Source organism: Megalopta genalis, chromosome 8 (genome assembly GCF_051020955.1).
Source record: "Megalopta genalis isolate 19385.01 chromosome 8, iyMegGena1_principal, whole genome shotgun sequence".
Taxonomy (NCBI): Eukaryota; Metazoa; Arthropoda; class Insecta; order Hymenoptera; family Halictidae; genus Megalopta; species Megalopta genalis.
Genome location: NC_135020.1, coordinates 5083680 through 5104609, shown reverse-complemented (window position 1 = coordinate 5104609; position 20930 = coordinate 5083680). Strand labels below are relative to the sequence as shown.

The window sequence follows — 20930 nt, the reverse complement described above, 5'->3', positions numbered from 1 at the left end:
GATAAACCAATAAACTCTAACTTCATTTAAGGTAAACCCTTACGAGCTTCATGCCAGTGCTATTCGACTTCGGTGATTTTCCTCGTTCGGAAATCTCGTTCCGGCCGGTGTACGAGCCGATTAAAACTTTCTCCCGCACAAAGGTCTTCTGTATCCATATTTCTGACGACCGCAAACGTGATCGATAATTAGGTACTTGCGATTGAATTCTATGGAGACGAGAGCACCCGTTCGCTGGTCGTATGTTAAACTCGCGACTGGTTCAATTATGCAGCATATCTTGTTTGAATTACCGCAAGCTTGAATGGAACTGATCAAATTTTCAATCGGTTCTGATGTAACAGTTATTTGTTAACTTTTAACTATACTAAGGGAATAAAATGTACCTTTTTCATTTTCATTAATGGCAAAGGCGAGGAAGTTGTATAAAACGACCTTCAGTGATATTCCTTGCACTTTCGATTAACCCCTTAATGCACAATTTAAAAAAAAAAACCGACCAAAAAAAATCAATTTTTTTTATCTAAGAAAATACATATTTGGACCTTAATTTCAATAAATATGTAAAAAAAATGCAAAAATTATTAAAAATTCAATAAAAATAGTGGATAAATAATTATAGTGAATATTGAATCGCATTGCAGATCGAATTTTGTACCCATCGTACTGTTTTTCGATTAATATAGGTAACATAACATAAGTTGCGACGCCGACCGTATATATACGGGTCTGCACATTTTGGCCGATTTTGCACGCCCGTGTTAATACGTTTCTGCGCGTTAAGGGGTTAATCGCAATTTTTCCAAAAATTTCTTGTACACCAGCTAATATAAACTGATCCTTCGGAAACCTTGAAAAAACCGCAAGACTGACTGTAGATGTTTATGCACCGCAGGATTTTCTTTCTTATAATAAATCTATCGTGAAAATAGCACTGGTCGTTCCGGCGAGATTACGAAAAGTAAGTTTCCCGTGGATGGTACCTCCGGTGAAGTTTGTCATTTTCGTTTCGAGAATGTTCTTGACGGTCCCGTTTCAATATCGCGCGGTCTGAACCGTTTTTCGAACGTTCCGCCCGTTTTCAACTGCGAATAGAGAACTTCTTTCGGCGTTTGGTGAAACGGTGCATAGAACAATCGGCCCCCGCGTTATCTCGCTGCAAATCGCGGTTCCCTGGAATACCCGGTGAAAACGGTCGATTCGGGATGGTAACTTCTTCTCGCGCACAGTTTCCAGCAAATAGCTGTAGCGACGCTGTCCCGATTCAACCACGTGGCCCTGTAGTTCGGTTGCCGTGTGCATGGATAAAACTACTTTGCAAATTGGTTTGCAGAGTTCCATGATAAAATTTCGAGCAACTTTCGAGGAATTTACATTGATGATCGATTGACGTTTACGTTGGAACTTTCGCTCGCCTCTTCTGCTTCCTACAGAAACACTGAATTCGCGGATACAATAATCTTGTTCACGCTATTATCTTGTTATTGCGCGAAATTATTCGCGACAATAATCGTAAGTAAAAGATATGTGAAACGAAAAAGTTGTTAATAAAACGATTCGGAAATGTTATGGAGTGAAACGTGGACGATTAATGGTCGTCGAAATATTATATATGTTTCGAAAATCTTAACGAGCGTTAGGACCAATGCCATTTTTATTCCGATCAACAAGAACGCTAGTTTCATGTGGCACGATATAATAAAAATAAAGAAGGCACGTTTTAGGAGTACAAAAATTTAATAAATAAATTGGATAAAATATAAATGTTGAAGTAAGAGAAAATGTCACTTGCTTATTTATTTTATACAGGTAGATAGATTATAATATACAGGTAGAGTCATTTATTGAGAAAAGAATATAGCAAAAAATTAGTTGTTGCCATGTACCAAACTACTTTTGTTCGAAAGATTTTTTTATACAACATGTAGTTTACCCTACATGCGAATAATCACACAACTTTAAGAAACGTGATTTTATGAATGTTTGAATAAATCATCTTTAAAATATGCTCGCGCACAAATCATCAAATAATTCATTTTCAAGATGTTCTTGATAGAACCGACGAAGTAGATACAACTCGCACGAAACTTCATTAGTGACACGGTGTACGAAAACGCGCTACGGGGAACAAACTTTTGCGCGCTAATGTAATGTAGTCTAAGAAAAAGTGACGAAGGAAAGCTTTGCCAATTAAGAGCCCCGTTTTTCCCGTTTCTTTAGCCCCGTTACCCAGCAGATGACTAACAGCCACTGTCTAGCGGGCGGTGATGCTGACAAGAAAAATAGCGCAGGCAGCACAACTTGGACGTTCATCTAACGAGAAAGCATTGAATCACCTTTTGAGCCCAGGGTTTCTTGAAAACATCGCTGCGGTTTCCAGGAACGGTTAGGATTGATGAGGTGTGCTAAGAAAATACTCTTCGTTGAAACGCAGACGTACGGTTACAGAGCTTACCACTTTCGAAGGGCGGAAACTGCGATCTTTAATTTGCTTCAATATGATGATAGTCGTTCGGGTAGCTTTCCACTGGTTTTTCAAACAACACGGCTGGTTACTTGAACGCATTGCCTATAATGGATATTTAATTACTTTTTCAACAACGACGATTACTTCGATCGTGTACTGAGAAATCATTGCGAGTAATGCATTGTGATTTCTTTCGGGACTATTACTTGAAAGAATATTTTAAATAATTTTTCGAAGATCGAAATTCACAACTAAGAACTTCTCAATCAGTTTTTTATTAGTTCCATGAACTATAGTCATGTCAGCGACATAATGTTACGATTACCCTCAGGATTACCATTTAAAATAATATTTTTAAGCTTCACTTTAATACAATATCGATATAGAGAATCATGTTAATAATTCATCCAATATGCGAAGTGTTAAAATGCTTGCTTTATATTTGTCCATAAATCATTGATTTAATCACGTGACCATAAAATCACGCCCAGTATCAAGACGTCTTAATTCTTGCATCGGATAATGTTTCGCTTTGAAGCACTATGAATATCAACGTTGTTTCTTGAGCGTGAAACTTTTCAGAAGAGGCATAAAGCTGCAGGTTTTTTTATGAATTGCTTTACTGCTCTCGATATCTTTCCATTTACGTTATTAAAGGTAGCCATCGCTTTCTCTTTCATCTGTACGGTTGTTGTTAAAGGTAAATATAATTTTATTTACTTCAAAGTACCTTTTAACTTTGCAGGAAAAGGTTTATTTAAGAAATAAAAGAGAAGGGTAGCGAATGAAATTGGACGTTTAGAGAACCGAAAGATAGGAAGCGGGGAATTGAAAGAGAGTAGCGGCATTGGTTACGTGGTCCTACGAATTCGATTCACCGATGCAATCCGAGATCGTAACAACGATACATTGTGATCCGAATTTCTCATTAGTCTCCCTCGAGCATGGGCTAGAAACGTATTTGTACGTCTTACGGTATCCAGAATCTCTGATTCGAAGAACAGGTAGGAACGCTTCGCGGTCGATATATTTACTGATGTGAGTAGCACTTGTACTTCCGAGTTCTAAATTTTTAATGGAGCAGATTCGTAATTTATATTTTTCTCTAGATTCCAGCAATTTCTTTATTTCAGCTGTTCATGCGGATTCCTTTTTTTAATTACCAAGGATCTAAAGCAAATGTCCTAGAGATCAGACATCAATTTACATTTTGATTAATACTTAGCTTTGTATGAATAATTAAATTATTGATAAAATTGAATAATGTTTTCTATACAGTGCAGTCCACGAATAGCCTGTGTAATATATACCTTTTATAATAATTATAAAGCATAATTATTATGCTAAGATGTTCTGTTTACTTTGTAAGCATATATATATATATAATTTGTATGTTACATTTCAACGACAAGTAGGATATTTGTTAACTCGTTAACGGATATAATAATTGAGATGTATTTTCTTTTGAACGAAAGTATTCCATATAATTTAAATAATTAATATGGTTATTAATTATTTATTAGTGCATGAACACTCTCAATGCTCCAGTTTTTGAACACTTGCCTTCGGGTTACAACCAATTTCATGAAATTTACGGCTTCGTAAGCCACGGAGAGATGTGTAAAAATCCAGAATTTAGTTATAAGCTTGTATTTTGTTGTGCAGGAGTTTCTTGTCTGTGGAAATAGTTTTATTAATACGTATCCAGAAAAGAAGTTTCAAGGACGTTCTAATTGCGTGCTCGACTGAGCGATCGTTACCGTTTACATTGTGCCTAAAATGTAATTGAATAATGAATCGGTCCCCATGCTCATAGTGATTGAGTCTCGACTATAATAATAGAATATAATTTAAGGATTATGTTACACTAATGAAGGCAATAAACTAACTGAAGGCAATTGAAGAATCGCATTGCTGTAACGACGAATAAAATTCAAGGATCGTGTTACCGTAATGATTGAACAGAATTCGAGGTTCGTATTACTTAATGATTGAATGGAACTCGAGAATGACAGAATGCTGACTGAGAACTCTGAATGCAGCATGCAATAAATAGAGAATTATGCACATGACACTATCTGAATTAATGACTTTCTAAAATTAAAATTTTATTTACAATGTTGAGAACTTGGAGCATCAAATCAAATAAAACCCTACGTTAAAAAAACTTTGTTTATGTTATTTTTACCATTATTTTTTGTTTACTATTATCTCTTTATCTATATTATTTCATTCAAATTTATTTCACTTCACAGTTTCAAAATAATATTGATTTACAGTAACAAAAACTTTGAGATACATTTGTAACGTGCTGTATATTATTAATATTAAAATTATTAGCACTCGTCGTGAAAATTCGTTCCTTGCATAATTCTGCATTACATTCTTTTAGTCTTTTAATTGTTTCAAAAATCTATGCATTTTTATTATAGACGCATAGAATCCATAATTTAGCAATGTTGTTGCGAATAGATTAAACATTTATAAAAAAAGGAACTGATACTTCGGTTAAACCCTTATAATCTTTGCAAACCTTACAAATATTTGAAGGGCCACAACAAAAATTTCGAGACATCTTTTTCGTTCCTTGCAACTTGCATATATATATTAATAATAATTATAATAAATTAATATATTAATAATATATATTAAAAATAGTAACCTTTCGCCTGTTAACTGGTAAATTAACTTTTATTGAACTCGTTTCACAATGGGGTTTTTTATGACATATTTTGAAAATATATACATCAAACATATAAAGAATGTTACACTGGTGTTTAAACCTACACTATGCAAATTTGAATTGTTACCATATGGTCTCGCTGGGTTTTAATAGGTACGAACGACGTAAAGCATAATGCGCTTCATATATTATTTTTAAAAATCTTCGTGACAAAAAAAGTCATCACGTCCTTTGCAGAAGAAATATTTTCTCACACTCGGTTCATAGATCAAAGGGTGCTTCTACCTTGGAAATTAAGATTACAAAGATGTAAGTCTAAGAAAAATAAATCAGAATATTCGGTTCACCAGAGCTACCCTATGAAATATAATTTAACAGGCAAAAAAACGATAGCGTGGTGCAAATACCTGACCGAGGACTATGGTCAAATGCGTAATCACGGGTTGCAAATGTTGCATTGCGGTCAGCTACCACCAACGACACTTGTAAGTTAGTATTACCGAGCCATACGGTCAGATCTAAGTGTTACCCGCATACCTGTGGCTTCGAAACTCAAGTCAAATTCCGTTGCTTCGAGCTTGCCTTCCGAGAGGCCAAGTATCGTTGGTACACAGTCTTTCTCCGAATAATATAGCCCTTTGTCACTGTATCTCACCTCGAGCGTTCTTTATCCTGCGGCGTCCAGCGGCATTTCGTCAAAGAAACGAGACTCTTGGATTAACTATGTACTACGATGACACGATTTCAACCCTTTGAAGTCGCAATGGTCTTTTTACAGCCGAGTAAAAACTTGTAAGCAAATAAATACGCTTCCTGGCAAACGAATTTTCAAACATGACACTTTACTTTCTGATAAAATGTTTGCAGCAACAAGAATTTTCAAATATACCAAATTATTTAAATAAAATAACGGATAATCTAATCACAGTATCTTCAGTCCGATTTTAAGAAAAGGCAAGCAAGATATTCTCTGAAACTGCTTCATTTGAAATTCGATCAAAATAAGTGTGATAAAATGTGCTGCTGGTCTAGAAAAAGATATTTTACACTACATGTAAATATTTTATCATAATTAAAACGAAATTGGACAAATTTAATTAAACCGAATTACAAATATCGCACGCAAAGGATATGACAAAGTCGGAGTGTATTTATTGTGGTGCATGGCAATCCTAAAAAAACACAAATTATGAATCAAATAATTGCTAAAACGATACGCCCGATTCCACAGATAAATCGCGTACAATCGCGCGTTTCAGCAAATTGTACGAATTCGTGGCTTAACTAGTACAACTGTCAAAAGTCACGTAGGCTAATTAATAGTTACTCGAGTGCAAATAAGTAATACGCCGGTACTGTCACCGCGACGCGACTTCGCTGCGCGAGACAAGCATTAGTATAGTTGAGGTTTCGCCACGGCTACGTTGTCTGTCGTACCTGCGCACAGATTTGCCTTAATCAAAGCTTGTTAATCAGCTTGATAACGACTTTTGGGGAACGTGCTTACGAATTCCGGTTGCTGCAACCTGTTCTCGGTCTCATTACCATTATCGTATTGTGCGTAGATGGGAGTTACAGCTACATACTAATTACACGTTCATGCTGATCTCTTTTTTCTATTTACAGACTCAATTGTGAAATGTAATAAGAGAATGGACGCGGTACTCGCGTCAAAAACAGACAGTGTTTAGTAATCCACAGGGGTTAAATACAGTGAGACCCACAAAAGTGTTCGTACGCTTTTTAAAGCGTAATAACTATTATATTTTAAAACTGAACTAAATGACTTGAATTTATTTTAGATGATAGAGGGTCTACTAGACGATGACTGAAATGCTTTCTTTTTTTAATTTTGCCATTACTTGAAACGAAAAGAAAAAATTAAAAATCCTCGTTTTTTAACATTTATATATATATATATATATATATATATATATATATATATATATATCTGCGCCTATAATGAAAATTTAAAAAATATCTTTCGTAGATTTCAGTAACTTTTATGGATGTTGAAAATTTTATCGAAGTCAGTTCACATTGATACGAATTACAACAAAATAAAGATCGCAAAAATCGCAGTTTTATCACGATGTTGACCAAAAACTGGAAGAAATCTGCAATTTTTTAAATCCTTCAAGCCTGCAGCTCGGCTCAGGGTTAACTGATTTCGATCAAATTTTCAGCACGCATATAAATTACTGTGATCTACAAAAGACATTTTAAAAATTTTCGTTATGGGCTTAGATAAAAAGGTTGAAAAATGAAGGTTTTTAATTTTTTCTTTTCATTTCAAGTAATATTTAAAAAAGCATTTTAGTCATCGTCTAGTAGACTAGTCCTTCTGCCACTTAACAAAAATTCAAGTCATTTAGTTCAGTTTTGAAAAAGTTATTACGTTTTAAAAGGTGCACGAACACTTTTGTGGACAACTGTACGTCTCTGGATAAAACATGACAATATTTCAACTCAAGAACTGTTAGATCAACATTATCAAGTGTGAGTTTTTTATTTTATTGTTTCATGCAAAAGCACCTATGTGAGAAATGATTACATAGTACACCATAAAATTAGAGGAACACCAAATTATCGATCATAATTTAATATTCCTTTCACTTTGTGAAGTAGCGTATCGATTCGTTTGTTCGTCAGAATATTATAGGAAGAATTACGAATGGTCCGACTGCTTGGAATTTCCTCCTTTGCGAAACAGTAATCGCTCGTTCATTAACGTTTAAATCAACTGAATTGAAATATTCAGCATGGAATCGATATTGTCAAAGGTATATGTACATTGAACTCGTGGAAATTTTGATTGAAGAATGGAGAGTCGGTTAATAGGACGGATTTAATGAACGTGGTTACTTCGCTAGTTCTCACCATCGTTACAGTTATTGGGTTTGTAAAATTTCATGTTCTCTTTATTACTAGTCAGAATTTGTAATGATGATATTAAACGCGACAAATCTGACGGATCTGGCTAAAAATTGAAAGAAGAGAAAAAAGAGAGTTGAAGCTATCTAAAAGGATGACAAAGCCCAAGAAATAAAAGTATAAAATTGTACTTTGATCAAGGGCCGTTTAATTCAAGTATATTATGCACATGAAACTAAAATGTAATACATCAAAGTGTTCCCTATACAATGAAGCAGAATATTTTGAACTTTAAGCTTCTGCATTATTTATGCTCATACAGATTCCAAATTTCTAACTTTTATAATATGAAAACTTTATTACAGCGAGGACAAGCACCAACTGTGGCCAAACTATTGCACCGATGGCCATGAATGGTAAAACGAAACCTGTTCCCAATTTTTTTGACTCATTAAATGCTTATACTTTTTACTCAGAATTACTTATAGAATTTATATTAGAATATATTATCTATATCGAGTTCGAGTAGCAAATATCACTTCAAACATTTTTTAAATAGTCTAGCATCTTCCTTGAACAGCAGGATTAGAGGTACTAAAAATGTTACCTACCTGTCGAGATGATTGACACTTACTGACAGCATTGAACAGTTCAGAAAATTCGTTCCATACTTGAACAACGTGAATAATTACAAACACGTTTGTTTTAATTTACCTTTGATTAGTGCATTGTTGTACAGCTAGTACTGCATCGTGCAATGCAAAGAAAACCTGAAAAAGATTATTCGTTCGGTTTTTGTTAGTTTCCAATTTAATCGTGAAGCGAAACGAACTTTCCGGACAACCTAATATTTATTCTTGCCTTGTAACGTTATTTCATCGCCACGAATGGCTGGAAAAATATTGCTCGTTCAAATTGTATTTGCTGTTCAATAGTGAACCACTGTGACACACCTAAGAATTAGGTTCTGCTTTCATTGTTTTTCTATGATTATGCATCGCGAGTCTTAGCTCCTTCTAATTCCACGGAACACAGTTCGTAGTTTGTAATAAATATCATAGTTCGTAATAAATATCAAGTAGCATAGTTGGAAGAAGTCAAGAACGTTTGAGGAATCATGGGTGGGCGATAATTGCTTGAATTATAGCTCGTTGCAGCACAACAGTATCGTAATATTACCGGAAACTTATACTTCTCTTCTATGGTGCATAGCAGCGCCCCATATTCAGTTTTAACTTTATTATTAACTAAGCTCCGTAACTGAAAGTACATGGATATAATCTCCTCTTCGCGTCGTCCTTAATCCAGAATGTGCGATGCACGATGCTGGCACTTATAGTGTCTCACAAAAGTGTTCGTACACCATTTAAAACGCAACAACTATAGGGTATCCCATAAGTTCTTTCCTTTTTTTCTGATGCGAAATGGTTACGCGATATTTGTTATTTAAAGTTGATTTATCGAGTTATATATGAACCGTTCTGCTCTATTACCTTCATCCATCTTTCAAGAAGCCTCATTATGCCGTCTTTCCAAGATTGTTGAGGCTTATTTGCAAAATATTGATCAAGGTGCGTTTTCATTTCGCTTACGAATTTAAACCGTTTTTCACGGAGAGAATTTTTTAACGAGAAGGACAAGTAATAATCGGATGGAGCAATGTCTGGGGAGTACAGAGAATGAGGTAGAACGTCTCAATCAAACTGCAATAATTTTTGTCTTACGACCAACGCAACATGTGGTTTTGCGTTGTCGTGATGAAAATTTGACGGTGTGGAACTTCGAATCGATTCACATATCCCATCTTGATTAAATGCTTATGTACCGTTGTCCTGGGTATGTTAGTGGCATCCGCTATCTCGCGCACACTATATCGCGGATTTTCAGCGAGCATATCTTTGATAAGGTCCGCATCCGTCGTTGTTGGACGGCCGCTGCGGTTTTCATCTTCCAAATCATAATTGCCAGCTCTAAATCTCTTAAACTAATCGCGGACTGTCCTAATAGTCGTAGAACCATCACCGTAAACGGTACAAATCTCGTTTGCAGTGTTCTTTGCCCTATCACTTTTTTTAAAGCAATGAAGCATAACATGCCGCAAATGCTTATTTTGGCTATCCATATTGAACGGCGCAGAAAAAATTTGATAAGGAACTTTGTCACCAACGAAACATACTCTAAAAGAGCTCTGGGATGACTGAAACCGATACCCTAAACAGCCAAGAGGTAAGTCTGCGCGTTTATATAAACGCAGCCAGTTAGATTCATTAATAGCGCGGCGCGGAAAGAACATATGGGACACCCTAATATTTTAAAACTGAACCAAATGACTTGAATTTCTTTAGGTGATAGAGTGGCTAGTCTACTAGGCGATGATTGAAATGCTTTTCTTCTTAAATTTACTACTACTACGAATGAGAAAAAAATAAAAATCTCTCGTTTTTAACTTTTTTATCTGAGCCTATAACGACAATTTAAAAATGCACTTATATGCATGTTGAAAATTTTATCGAAATCGGTTCACGTTGTTATGAGTTACAATAAATTAAAGATCGCAAAAATCGCAGTTTTATCTCGATTTTGACCAAAAACTGGAAGAAACCTGCAGTTTTTAAAATCCTTCGACGCCTATAGCTCGACTCTGGGTTAACCGATTTCGATCAAATTTTCAGTACGCATATAAGTTACTGAGATCTACAAAAGGCACTTTTCAAATTTTCGTTATAGGCTTAGATAAAAAGTTAAAAAAGAAGGGTTTTTAATTTTTTCTTTCCCTTCCAAGTAATAGCAAAATTAAAAAAAAAGCTTTTTAATTCAAATCATTTAGTTCAGTTGATGAAGGTGCACGTTGGTCAAAAGGTGTATGGACACTTTTGTGGGCCACTGTATGATTAAACGTTGACAAAGTTTTGGACCGCGACTGCGGCTTCTATAGAATTTCTAATAATGCCAAAAAATTTCACGCGGTCTGATAGAATTTCAAACTATTTTCGATATACAAGCAACATTCTATTGGATTTTAAGCACATCACAGTTTATGTACAGGGTGTCCCACCATCGTTGATACAATCTGGGAGAGAATATGAAAAAAGAATTAATCGAACGTAAATAATAAAATGTTTTCGATTGATGCTTCGTTGTCACGAAAATTGACTTTGAACATTCAGCGTTTTCAACAATTTTTGCATTAATATGATTGACATGAATAATGAAATGACATGCCTTATTTTCATTTAAATCCACCCTAAATCCATGGACAGAAATGAGTAACGCAGTACATTATATTAATATTAATAATATTAGCATGTGACTTCTATCGAGATCCACATCCATATAAATCATAGTTACGTATTAACTGGACGCATACTGAATATTCCAAGTTGATTATTCCACTGTTGAATATTCCAAGTCGATATTCTCGACAACGAAGCCTCAAATGAAAAAATGTTGTTCCCTATTTTCGATTTGTTTCTTTCATATCGAATCCTTCCCGATTATACCATCGATGCTGGGACACCCTGTGTATGTGCAACCGAGCAAAGGGTGCTCTACATAAAAAACATAGAAACATTGGTATAACATTTTTTTATCCGGGCCTCCGTTTTCGAGAAAATCTACTTTAAATTTGTTCTTCTTTGTAAAAGATCTAGTTGTTGTCTATTCTTTTGCTGCAGTTACCTCTAATCGAGGTAGTATTTGCAGTTCGTCGTTTCGACAGAAGGACAACGGAGCTATTCCTTGCCCTTCGCGTCATTTAGTTTATGCGTAGTTTTTCATTTTCTCGTTTCCCGATATTACCTTCAGGTTCATAACGTTGTACATTAACGCAGGCGTAAAATATCATAGGATGCAACGTAAATATAAAAAATATGTGTATAGTACAGCACGTTTGCTGCATAATGCAATGAAAAGTTAATCAAAAATGCTAATTAGTAGTTACAAATAATTACGTGTTCATCAGGACATTTTGAAGTTAATGCTTTAGGGATAAGCCAACGCTTTCGTACTTCTTGTGTCTGTTTCACTTTGTCTTGACTGTTCTGCGCTTCTTGACTCCCGTCGCGCATCTCGCTCGGTCGTGGTTGTGTAAGTGATACATACAAACACACACACACACATACCCACAGAAAGCACAGGAACACGCGTCTGATGTTCTACTAACCGAAAGCGGCAACCATGGAGGAGCGAGACCTGACGGGAGTTAGGAGGCGTTGTTTGTTTTTATTCGGCCGAACTCATCTCATGGAAATTCAGTATGACGACTAATTTGGGGCTAATGAGAAGGGATCATTTCTGTCAATAAGGAAAACGCGTTTACCCTACTTTTGCAAGGACGGTAACATGGGTGATTTGGTGGAAATCGAATACACTTTTCTCGACTCACTTGTTCTGAGCAGGAGACAGTAGTAAACAGAATGTTGAATCATTGTTAATGTTTGTAAATATTATCTCGGACAGAGACACTTGCGGTAGAAGAATAGCGACGATTAAATCCTTTACAAAGATGAACAAACTTTATAGTTGATTTTCTCGAAAACGGAGCCCTGGATAAAAAAACGTTCTACCAAATTGTTTTCTCATTTTTTCACCTAGAATTATCCTCTTCTCGGTTGTACTACGAATTCCGGCCCACACTGTATAATAAAACCTATTTTTATAACAATAAACATTTAATAAACTGGATATATCTTTTACTCGATTTCTTAATCTCAAACAGCCATGCAACTCTCTTTCAACTATTTTCATCACCCATTTCATACATTCAATATCGTTCAATTCAACATTCAAATCGCGCTTACAATGAAACAGTCTCACACAAATGTGTCTAAACCATTTCAGTCTATACATACAGTTTATATTACACAGCTTGAAAACGCCGCAAAGACGAACAACGTCACAAAAATTGGTGAAACAATTTTTTTTAATTAATGCTTTTCCGACACAATTTTTTCACAATAAGTCTAATTAACTGATGTTTCTGAAATCGATTACAGGGAAAGAGAGGCGCAGCTTTCGCATCCAGTATCAATTTCTATTTTCTTTTTACGTTGCCGCGCGCAACGATGTACATTTGTTCCCGATGAAATATAGTTTTCAACTCCACTTAGTAGAATAACGGCGCACACGACGTCACAGATGAAACTGTTCGTCTCTCGAGATTGGAAGACCTGCATATTTGTACATACACTGCTCTACTTCCGTAAAAACGTATGGATTCGCGTCCCAGTCGAAAGCAATCCGCAACGCCGCGAAAACGAGACGACGATGGCCGCGGAGATGGATTGAAATATCGATTTGGGATCTCGATGGTCGTGTATTGTGCCTGTCAGAATAGAGAACCTGTTGATTTCGTGTACAACAAGTTAGCGGAAGTAGCAAGGTCGATAATTCTTCATTGCCGTCGATCTGAACCTTCATTTCGTCATGTGGCAACGGAAAGATTCATTTGTTAACGTCACGTCGAAGTTACTTGAAAAGGCTTTCCAGTTAAAAATTAACTATTTCCATTTCTGTAAAACAACCTAAATGAAAAGACCCTTGCTTCCAATACCAAGGTTTCGAACCTCATTTGTTAACGACACTGGCTTCAAACATTATTTCAGCATACAATATTTCGAACAAGCATACTTAACGTAGTAAATGTCGATAGTTTTATGTTTGTATGATCAGAAAAGTCTTTCCAAATAAAGTAAATTGTTAGATTACATTAGGTTCCTAACTGCGAAGCATAAGAGTGCGTGTGCTTGCGTAAGTGCTGGCGTGTTTGCGTGACATTGCCGAATCGGCAATTACCACAAACACGTCATCTTTTTCGGAAAACTTCGCGTGGTAGGCCCCGCAAGGCCGGGGAAATCGTCGTTTCGTTCGCGACGAAACTAGAGCTGTTCGCGGCCGTCATTTCGCAAGTCAGTCGAGTTCGAGAGGGCAAGGTAAGCAGTCGTATTATTCCAGAACACCAGCACTTCACGCTGGAATTCACTATTCTTTGTTCCTCGTTCCCCTCTGTTTAGGAGCTTCGTTGTCGAAGGGAAGCTGCTACTTTGCACACGAATTAGCAGACTCCTTCCGAGTAGATTCGGAGCGCGTTATTTGACTGGACAAAAAGACGGTAACCCCGCGTGTCCAGAAGAAAAGCGAGTTCCAATACCGATGTAGTTTCCATCGCTGTACGGTTTTCGTCATCCTAATTATAGAGCGTTTATCGCGAACAGTTAAGTTCGGTTTGCGTCCGCTTTGAGAGATAGATTCAATTCTATCTTCGTTCTTGTAACGTTGAACAATGTCCCATACGGTGCTCTTGCTAATTTTCAATAAATTAGCAATTTCGCGAATCGATTTCCCCTTTTCCCGATGAAAAATTATTAATTGTCGCATATTAAACGATATATTCATACTTTTCCGACCCATTTCGCATATGTTTCGAACAAGACTGATAAATATTTGATCTCTAACACACTCTGTAGATAGTATAAATGGTGTGCTTGCAAACATTGTTTCGGTTACTTCCTGGAACCTGGAAACTTGCGGTGTATAGCAAGTGTCCGAATATTTTCGTGACATTAAAATAGGCCTTCTTTCTATATTTCATTAATTATTTATATAACCACGTATCGTAAATAAATATTTTTTATGTTTTTGTTAACTACATACTGCATAGTAACATACGTAAAGCCTCTTTTTGTTCTTTTTAAATATTTGTATAAAGTACGGATTATAATAGTTAAAATTATAGTGGTGTCCGAATATTTTCGTGACCGACTGTATATGTGTAACGATCTTTGTTCGTGCGAGTATTTCTTGTAGGGGGAATTCCGCGACCTTCGTGACTCCAAAATCGAGGAATAACCCTTGATTCGGTCTCCGTATCCGGTCCGCAAGGCTTTCTGAACGATCGAATACGAGAGGCGTTACCAGTCGCGTAATCCGCTCCGAAACACGGGAACGAGCATAATTCTAGATTTATTTATTATGTTACGACGCATTATCGTGTTGGCAATACTTGTCCTCTCACTCGCTCTCTTGTCGCTTACGGCAATCTTCCGCGAAAGTCTTCCGTTTTGGCCGACGTTTTCGGCAGCATTGGCTCTTTCTCTTGGTAAGTTCTAATCTGTGCATCCGGTGTCGGGTTCGCGCAGTTCTCTATCTCACTCGCGCTAGCGGTGAGACCTTTCGGTCGGCGTTCTTGCATTTCTTCATGTTGTGTACCTCGTGACAATTTGTTTTCTCCGTTTTCGCTGTTGCATGTGCTTCGTCTCGCTCGCTCTAGCGGCGAGGAACACTCGATCGATCGACAAACCAAGACGGTTCTATTGTAAAATTTGATGCTCATTGTGAGCATACATATTTTTATCGTCGCATTCCGACAAAACTTTGTGGGCACCTTTCGGCTGGCGCATCTCGGCAATCGGCTTTTAGCACTAAAGGAAAGGTTAGCGAATCGGAGCGCGTGACTAAGGTTACTATTAACACGTTCCGTGCCGAGCTTTTTTTACTCGAATCTTCACACTTTGATATATTACTAAAACTTGATGTATTACGTGCAATTATTAATTCTCGTACACATAACAACGTAACAAAAACTTATCAACGCCCATTCTTGCGGTGGAAATTGATTCTTCGGTTCTAAATTTCTTGTAAACAATTTGTTCAGTTCACTAAGTAAACATGCAAGCGTGTACCATCGATGGTACACGTGGCACGGAACGTGTTAATGCAGATCATTCAAATGCTATCGATGAGCGCGGGCGCGACTAGCGTGACGTCGTAGAACCAGTAACTTAGAACAGACTAAGCTCGCGGAGTTGCGCGTTTGTCTCTTTTATACTGGAAGAGAAGAAAGGAATAGATGGACTTTCGTAGGAAGGGAGAAAAGTTGGGAACGTCCCGTGCGGGTCGAGGTGTCCAGATGTGAGGAGAATTGTTTTATTAGGGGTGCGTGTTTTTTAGGGAATTTTGAGGATTAGGACCGGTACTTGTTTGATTGCTAGCGGCCGCGCTCAGATAGAGGGATGCGACGCCACAGGCTTAATCTTTCTATTTCGGTCGACAACCCTTTATAGTACGTTCACTCGTGGGGGTGAACATCGGTCGACACTCATTTTTTCTTATTTTGGTTAGCTCGTAGGAGCGAGTCATATTTCGGTCGGCATTTCCAACACTTCGTTTTCACTCTGTCCTTTTTCGTTTGATCTACGTCGTTAGTTGAAGACGCGCGTTCGTCAGGCAGTGTTGTGTTAGTTCGTTTGTCCGTTCTTTGACGGCGTGCTCGCTCTCGCTCACGCGATTTCGTCGAGCGACAACGACATCCGCGATAATTTGTACGACTCAAATTGAGGATATTTTACGATTCAGTGGTCTCAACTACGTTTCTGAATAAACGAAGCATTTGCCCGATCTTGTTACATCGATCCTAACATAAATATTTTGATTCGTATAAAACAATCCAAAAAGAACCGTCGCCTGCAACGCCAAAATGTGTAACTTCATTTGTTAACCCTTTCGGTACGAGCGCCGGATATATCCGGTATCCATCTGATGACCAATATGGACGAGTGCCGAATACATTTGGCATCCATGTAAGCCATATTTCTGTAGGCCCTTTACAGAATGTTTACAGGAAACATTTAAAGAAAGATATAGAAACGGATTAAGCACAGTCATTACTTAACGCTTATGTTAAGTTATGTGCGCATTTTCGGCGCGGCACCCCGTACAGCGGAAGTGTCACGGCGGACAACGCGCTCGTACCGAAAGGGTTAATGGGACTGACTTATGGCATTGCTTTATGACTGACTTTATGCAAAATAAGTATTTTGTGCATTTGTTGCAGGAAAGAAGAGCTACTTAGGATTGTCTTTCTTTTTTGTATCATATTATAGTAGGTAGAAAGTAATTTCTTGATATTTTCCTATTCTTCTATTTTCTTTTCTCTTTAAAACTACAACTGTCAATTTTTGATATAAGTGTATCAAATTCACAGTCTATTTGTAATATAAATAGTCACGATATGTCAAACTACCATACTGTAGCAGGTACGGATAATTCATTCTACAATGACCAGAAAAAGGATTGCAGGAAGAACAAGTATCTCCAAATTGATATTAGATAATTGTTATTGATTCTACTTCTCTATACGTCACAGTGATATTCGAGGATTATGAAAGCTGAAATAAAGAATTGCTGCGATGTACGATTCTGAAGTGTTTATTTCGAATTCGAGGATAAGACTGAGAGTCAGTGTATTGAGCGCCTTAGCCTTCGCACGTTAAATAAAAAATATGAAACATGAGATTAGGACGTGAGAACAGATGGAGAACAACACGTAGAAAGGATAATAAATTCAAATAATGAGCGGTATAAGAAAAACACTAACACGGTATTTAGATCAAATATAATAAGGCAAGAGCATGACTCTAGACCAGAGCTGATCGACAGGGCTAAGGGCAAAGCAATGGGCACGCGTCTTAGCGGAGCGGGGACGTGACGAAAAAAAATACGAAGTGGGGACGTAACGAAAGAAAGAGCGGAGTGGGGACGTAACGAAAGAAAGAGCGGAGTGGGGACGTGACGAAAAAAAGAGCGGAATGGGGACGTGAGAAAGGAAATAGCGAAGTGTTTACGTTTTCATGGCATCCTTTATCTCTCACTCGCACACATTGCCGTTATATAATTATGAAAGTGGTCTAAGTCATATATTTCGTGTTTCGAGATATTTAATGAATCGCATTTGAATAAATTAAAAAATATTTATACATTATGCGACATTTTATAATTTATAATTTTATTAGTCTTGATTAATGGAAATTTATTATAGATATGAAATTTTGTGTGAATTTCATAGGAAAATGTTGTTTTTAAAGCTTGAATTGACTTAGACCATTTTCAAAATTAACTGAATGTCCCATAATTGACTTAAAGTAATAAAAAATTGTGATTTTTATTTGAGCCGTTTATTTTGAAAGTGGTGTAAGTCCAATGTCATCGAAAGAAATTGTAAGTGGCGTTGCGTGGGGTATTTAGACAATACAAGCTCAGATTCGGCATTTTGAATTTCTTTAAAAAAAAGAACTTATACCACTTTCAAAATAAACGGTCCATTTGAAACAACAACTTTAACGAAATAATTCATAAACATTTATTAATCATTTTTAAGAAGTAATCCATTTTTATCATAATTTCGAGTTTTTAAGATTTTTAAAATGTTCCTGAAAAACTTTATGTTTTTCTTCCGTTACTGGTCTAGTGGTGTTGTATAATGGAAGTAATTGAATATTTTCGTATATTTTTGGTCTTCCTCTTTTAGGTGAAAGATCCAAAACTTGGAATTCAGAATCATCTAAAGAAGTCTTATAAAACATTTTATATGGTTCATTTTTCAAGAATCTCATCCATTGAATTTTTAGACAAGAGACAGATTCGCCCGCGGTATTTTTTACTCTCCTTGTTATTGATTTTTCAAGTGATTTCGTTGAAATAAAATCCGGCTGCGACATTCGTTTGATCGAAAATGTATTTCTTTTTCTACAATTTTCGATCAATACATAGTAATGTTCAGGATTGTATAAGTAATTTGCTTTTTTTATTTTCATCTCTATCAAACCAAAATCACGGTCATTCGGTAGAAAGGAATGACCCGATAGCAAAAATTTGTGGTCTATCGTTTCAATATTATTATTCTGTTATTTGATTGTCATTTATTTTATCGATTTATTATGTAGTTCAGAAACGCGACAAAGAGGGCCACGCGGTATTTTCAAGTTATGTTTATATAATTTCTTTAAATTGTTGGCTTAGACCACTTTCATAATTAGCACTAAATGAATTCCGTATAACATTGTAATTACAACTACTATCTAAAGGTTCATTTTTGACGATATCGTAATAATTACATTGAATAAATTTAGTTTAAAATCATGTCGTGTGAAATAAGTGATAAATTCATTTTTTTTTTAATTTTGACTTAGACCACTTTCATAATTATGGGCACATATGCCAATCGTCCGATGCTCACTCTATTTCACTTAATCTCGACGTAACATGCAATCGATTTCTGTCACGTCTTCAGCCAAATAATGTGTCGTTACTGGTGGAGAGTCCCACGAGGAGCTAAGAAAGGGACACCGTTGCCCTTAGGAGTGGGGCCTAGAGCCCGCCGATCGGTGTTTGTCCTGGGCTGAAAATCGGAAACTGCTGAACAGCTCTGCTATAGTTCAAATAAACGCGTGTAGTATTTGTAAGAGGCACGGGTACAAACAATTTTTGTTTCGTTTCAAGAACTTCTTTGACTTATACCACGATATCAGTTACAATATTTCGAACCACAATACTGTGATAGACATCGACAATTGTTTGTTCAATGACCAGATGAAACGTTACAGACAAAATGAATATTTCTGGTTGTGTAAAATAATCTAGAAGAAAAATCCTTCCTTGCGACGCCAAGGCATGAGGACCGAAGCGAAACGGGGGATGATCGAGTTTCAGAGGATTGACGTCTTCCGGGCGCAATGTCTTTCCGCAACGTCACCAACGCTGTCAAGTGACCTCCATATATCGGAGGTTGCAACGAGGAAAAATACTTGAGGCGAGGACACTTTCCTCGATCGACTTTCTCAGAGATAGACGATGATCCTACGGGAGTGGGGATCGAAAACGAACGATTGATCCTGCTCCAGGAGGATCATGGACTCGAGCGTAGATCTTTAGTTAACACTTTGAGCTCCGCGTCAGCTATGGTATGACTGATATCGAATTAGAAAATTCATTTTGATTACAAGCTATTTGATAAACCATACTTTGTTAAGATCCAGCAGGTGTGTAAAAGTCTGATGTTTTCAATCTTCGTATTGTTAAATATATTTTTCCCATTTTTAGGGTATCTTTTATGGATATTTATTACGACATTAAAAGATATTCTAAATAGGAGTTTCTAAAGCCTGAACAATAGAAAGTAACAATTCTTATTAAGAAAAAAAATGCAGCAGCTCATCTTAACGACCATAAAGTTCGTCGAAGAGGGGCTTTCTCTTGTTTCTAGCATAACTCCTTGCCATACTTTGTCGAATCTTTGATAGAGATTTCTAGTAAAATAACCTGTTAAGTATGAATGTCATTTCGTTCTTTTTAGTCCAAATAAAATTCTGATTACTTGTCATCAATATTTAAACATTTTAGTAAGTGTCGACCCACAATGAATATAAATTGTCTTCTTTCTTCTTAAAAATTATTACAATCGAAAAACTTCTAATTATTGAAACTGTGAAGAAAATGGCAAGGGGTTAATAATTTTGTTCTGGACTTCTTGCGAGGTCCAATGTGCAACTGGAGACCAAACTTGTCGATAGCCCATTACACCGTTGCAAACGAGACGATTTTATTGCAAGAAGCATATTTAAAGTCCACCAACATTAAGATAATATTTATATACCTAAAATATCAGTGTTTATGCTGCACGGTAGAAACAAGCTTCGTGTAGATGGGGAGGAATGTACTCTATTTCATTTCCTCCGAATTAATTCCATAAAGTAAACTCTCTATCCGCTTAAATACTCGCAGACGAAAATCTAGAGGGTGTTTGGAACTAAAGTAATTTCTTAAATAGAACAGTCAGTCAGTTACGGTTTCCATTAGTCGAGGAACAAAGGCTTACTCTACCTGAAGAGTATTCACCTACACGCATAGAAACATTATGTTTCCTGAAGAATATATTCAATATTTGCAATTCTTTGAGATAGAATTTCGATAGGAAGGTTATCGTATCGTTGACACACAATTTAAACGATGTGAATATCCATTGTATATTCCTAGTATGTTACGCGAACAGTTCCGTCCTCGATTCGTTTCTCAGGCTCGTTGTTTTAGATACCATAATTAACGCAGCGAGCTGTTGCATAATAAAGTGCGACT

At 36.6% G+C, this 20930-nt stretch overlaps 1 protein-coding gene across 6 annotated transcripts in view; it reads left to right on the top strand.

Annotated features, from left to right (window-relative positions):
- Positions 1-20930, top strand: part of LOC117225110 (lachesin) — a 409294-nt gene that overhangs the window by 322776 nt on the left and 65588 nt on the right. Inside the window, exon 1 of one of the 6 annotated variants that reach the window (XM_033478438.2) lies at positions 13962-15120. The exons of the other annotated variants lie outside the window; for them this stretch is intronic. Coding sequence (XP_033334329.2) covers positions 14994-15120 — 127 coding nt within the window. The 5' untranslated portion in view covers positions 13962-14993. Of the gene's footprint in view, positions 1-13961; positions 15121-20930 lie in introns of those variants that run through there. 6 annotated transcript variants of the gene reach the window in all.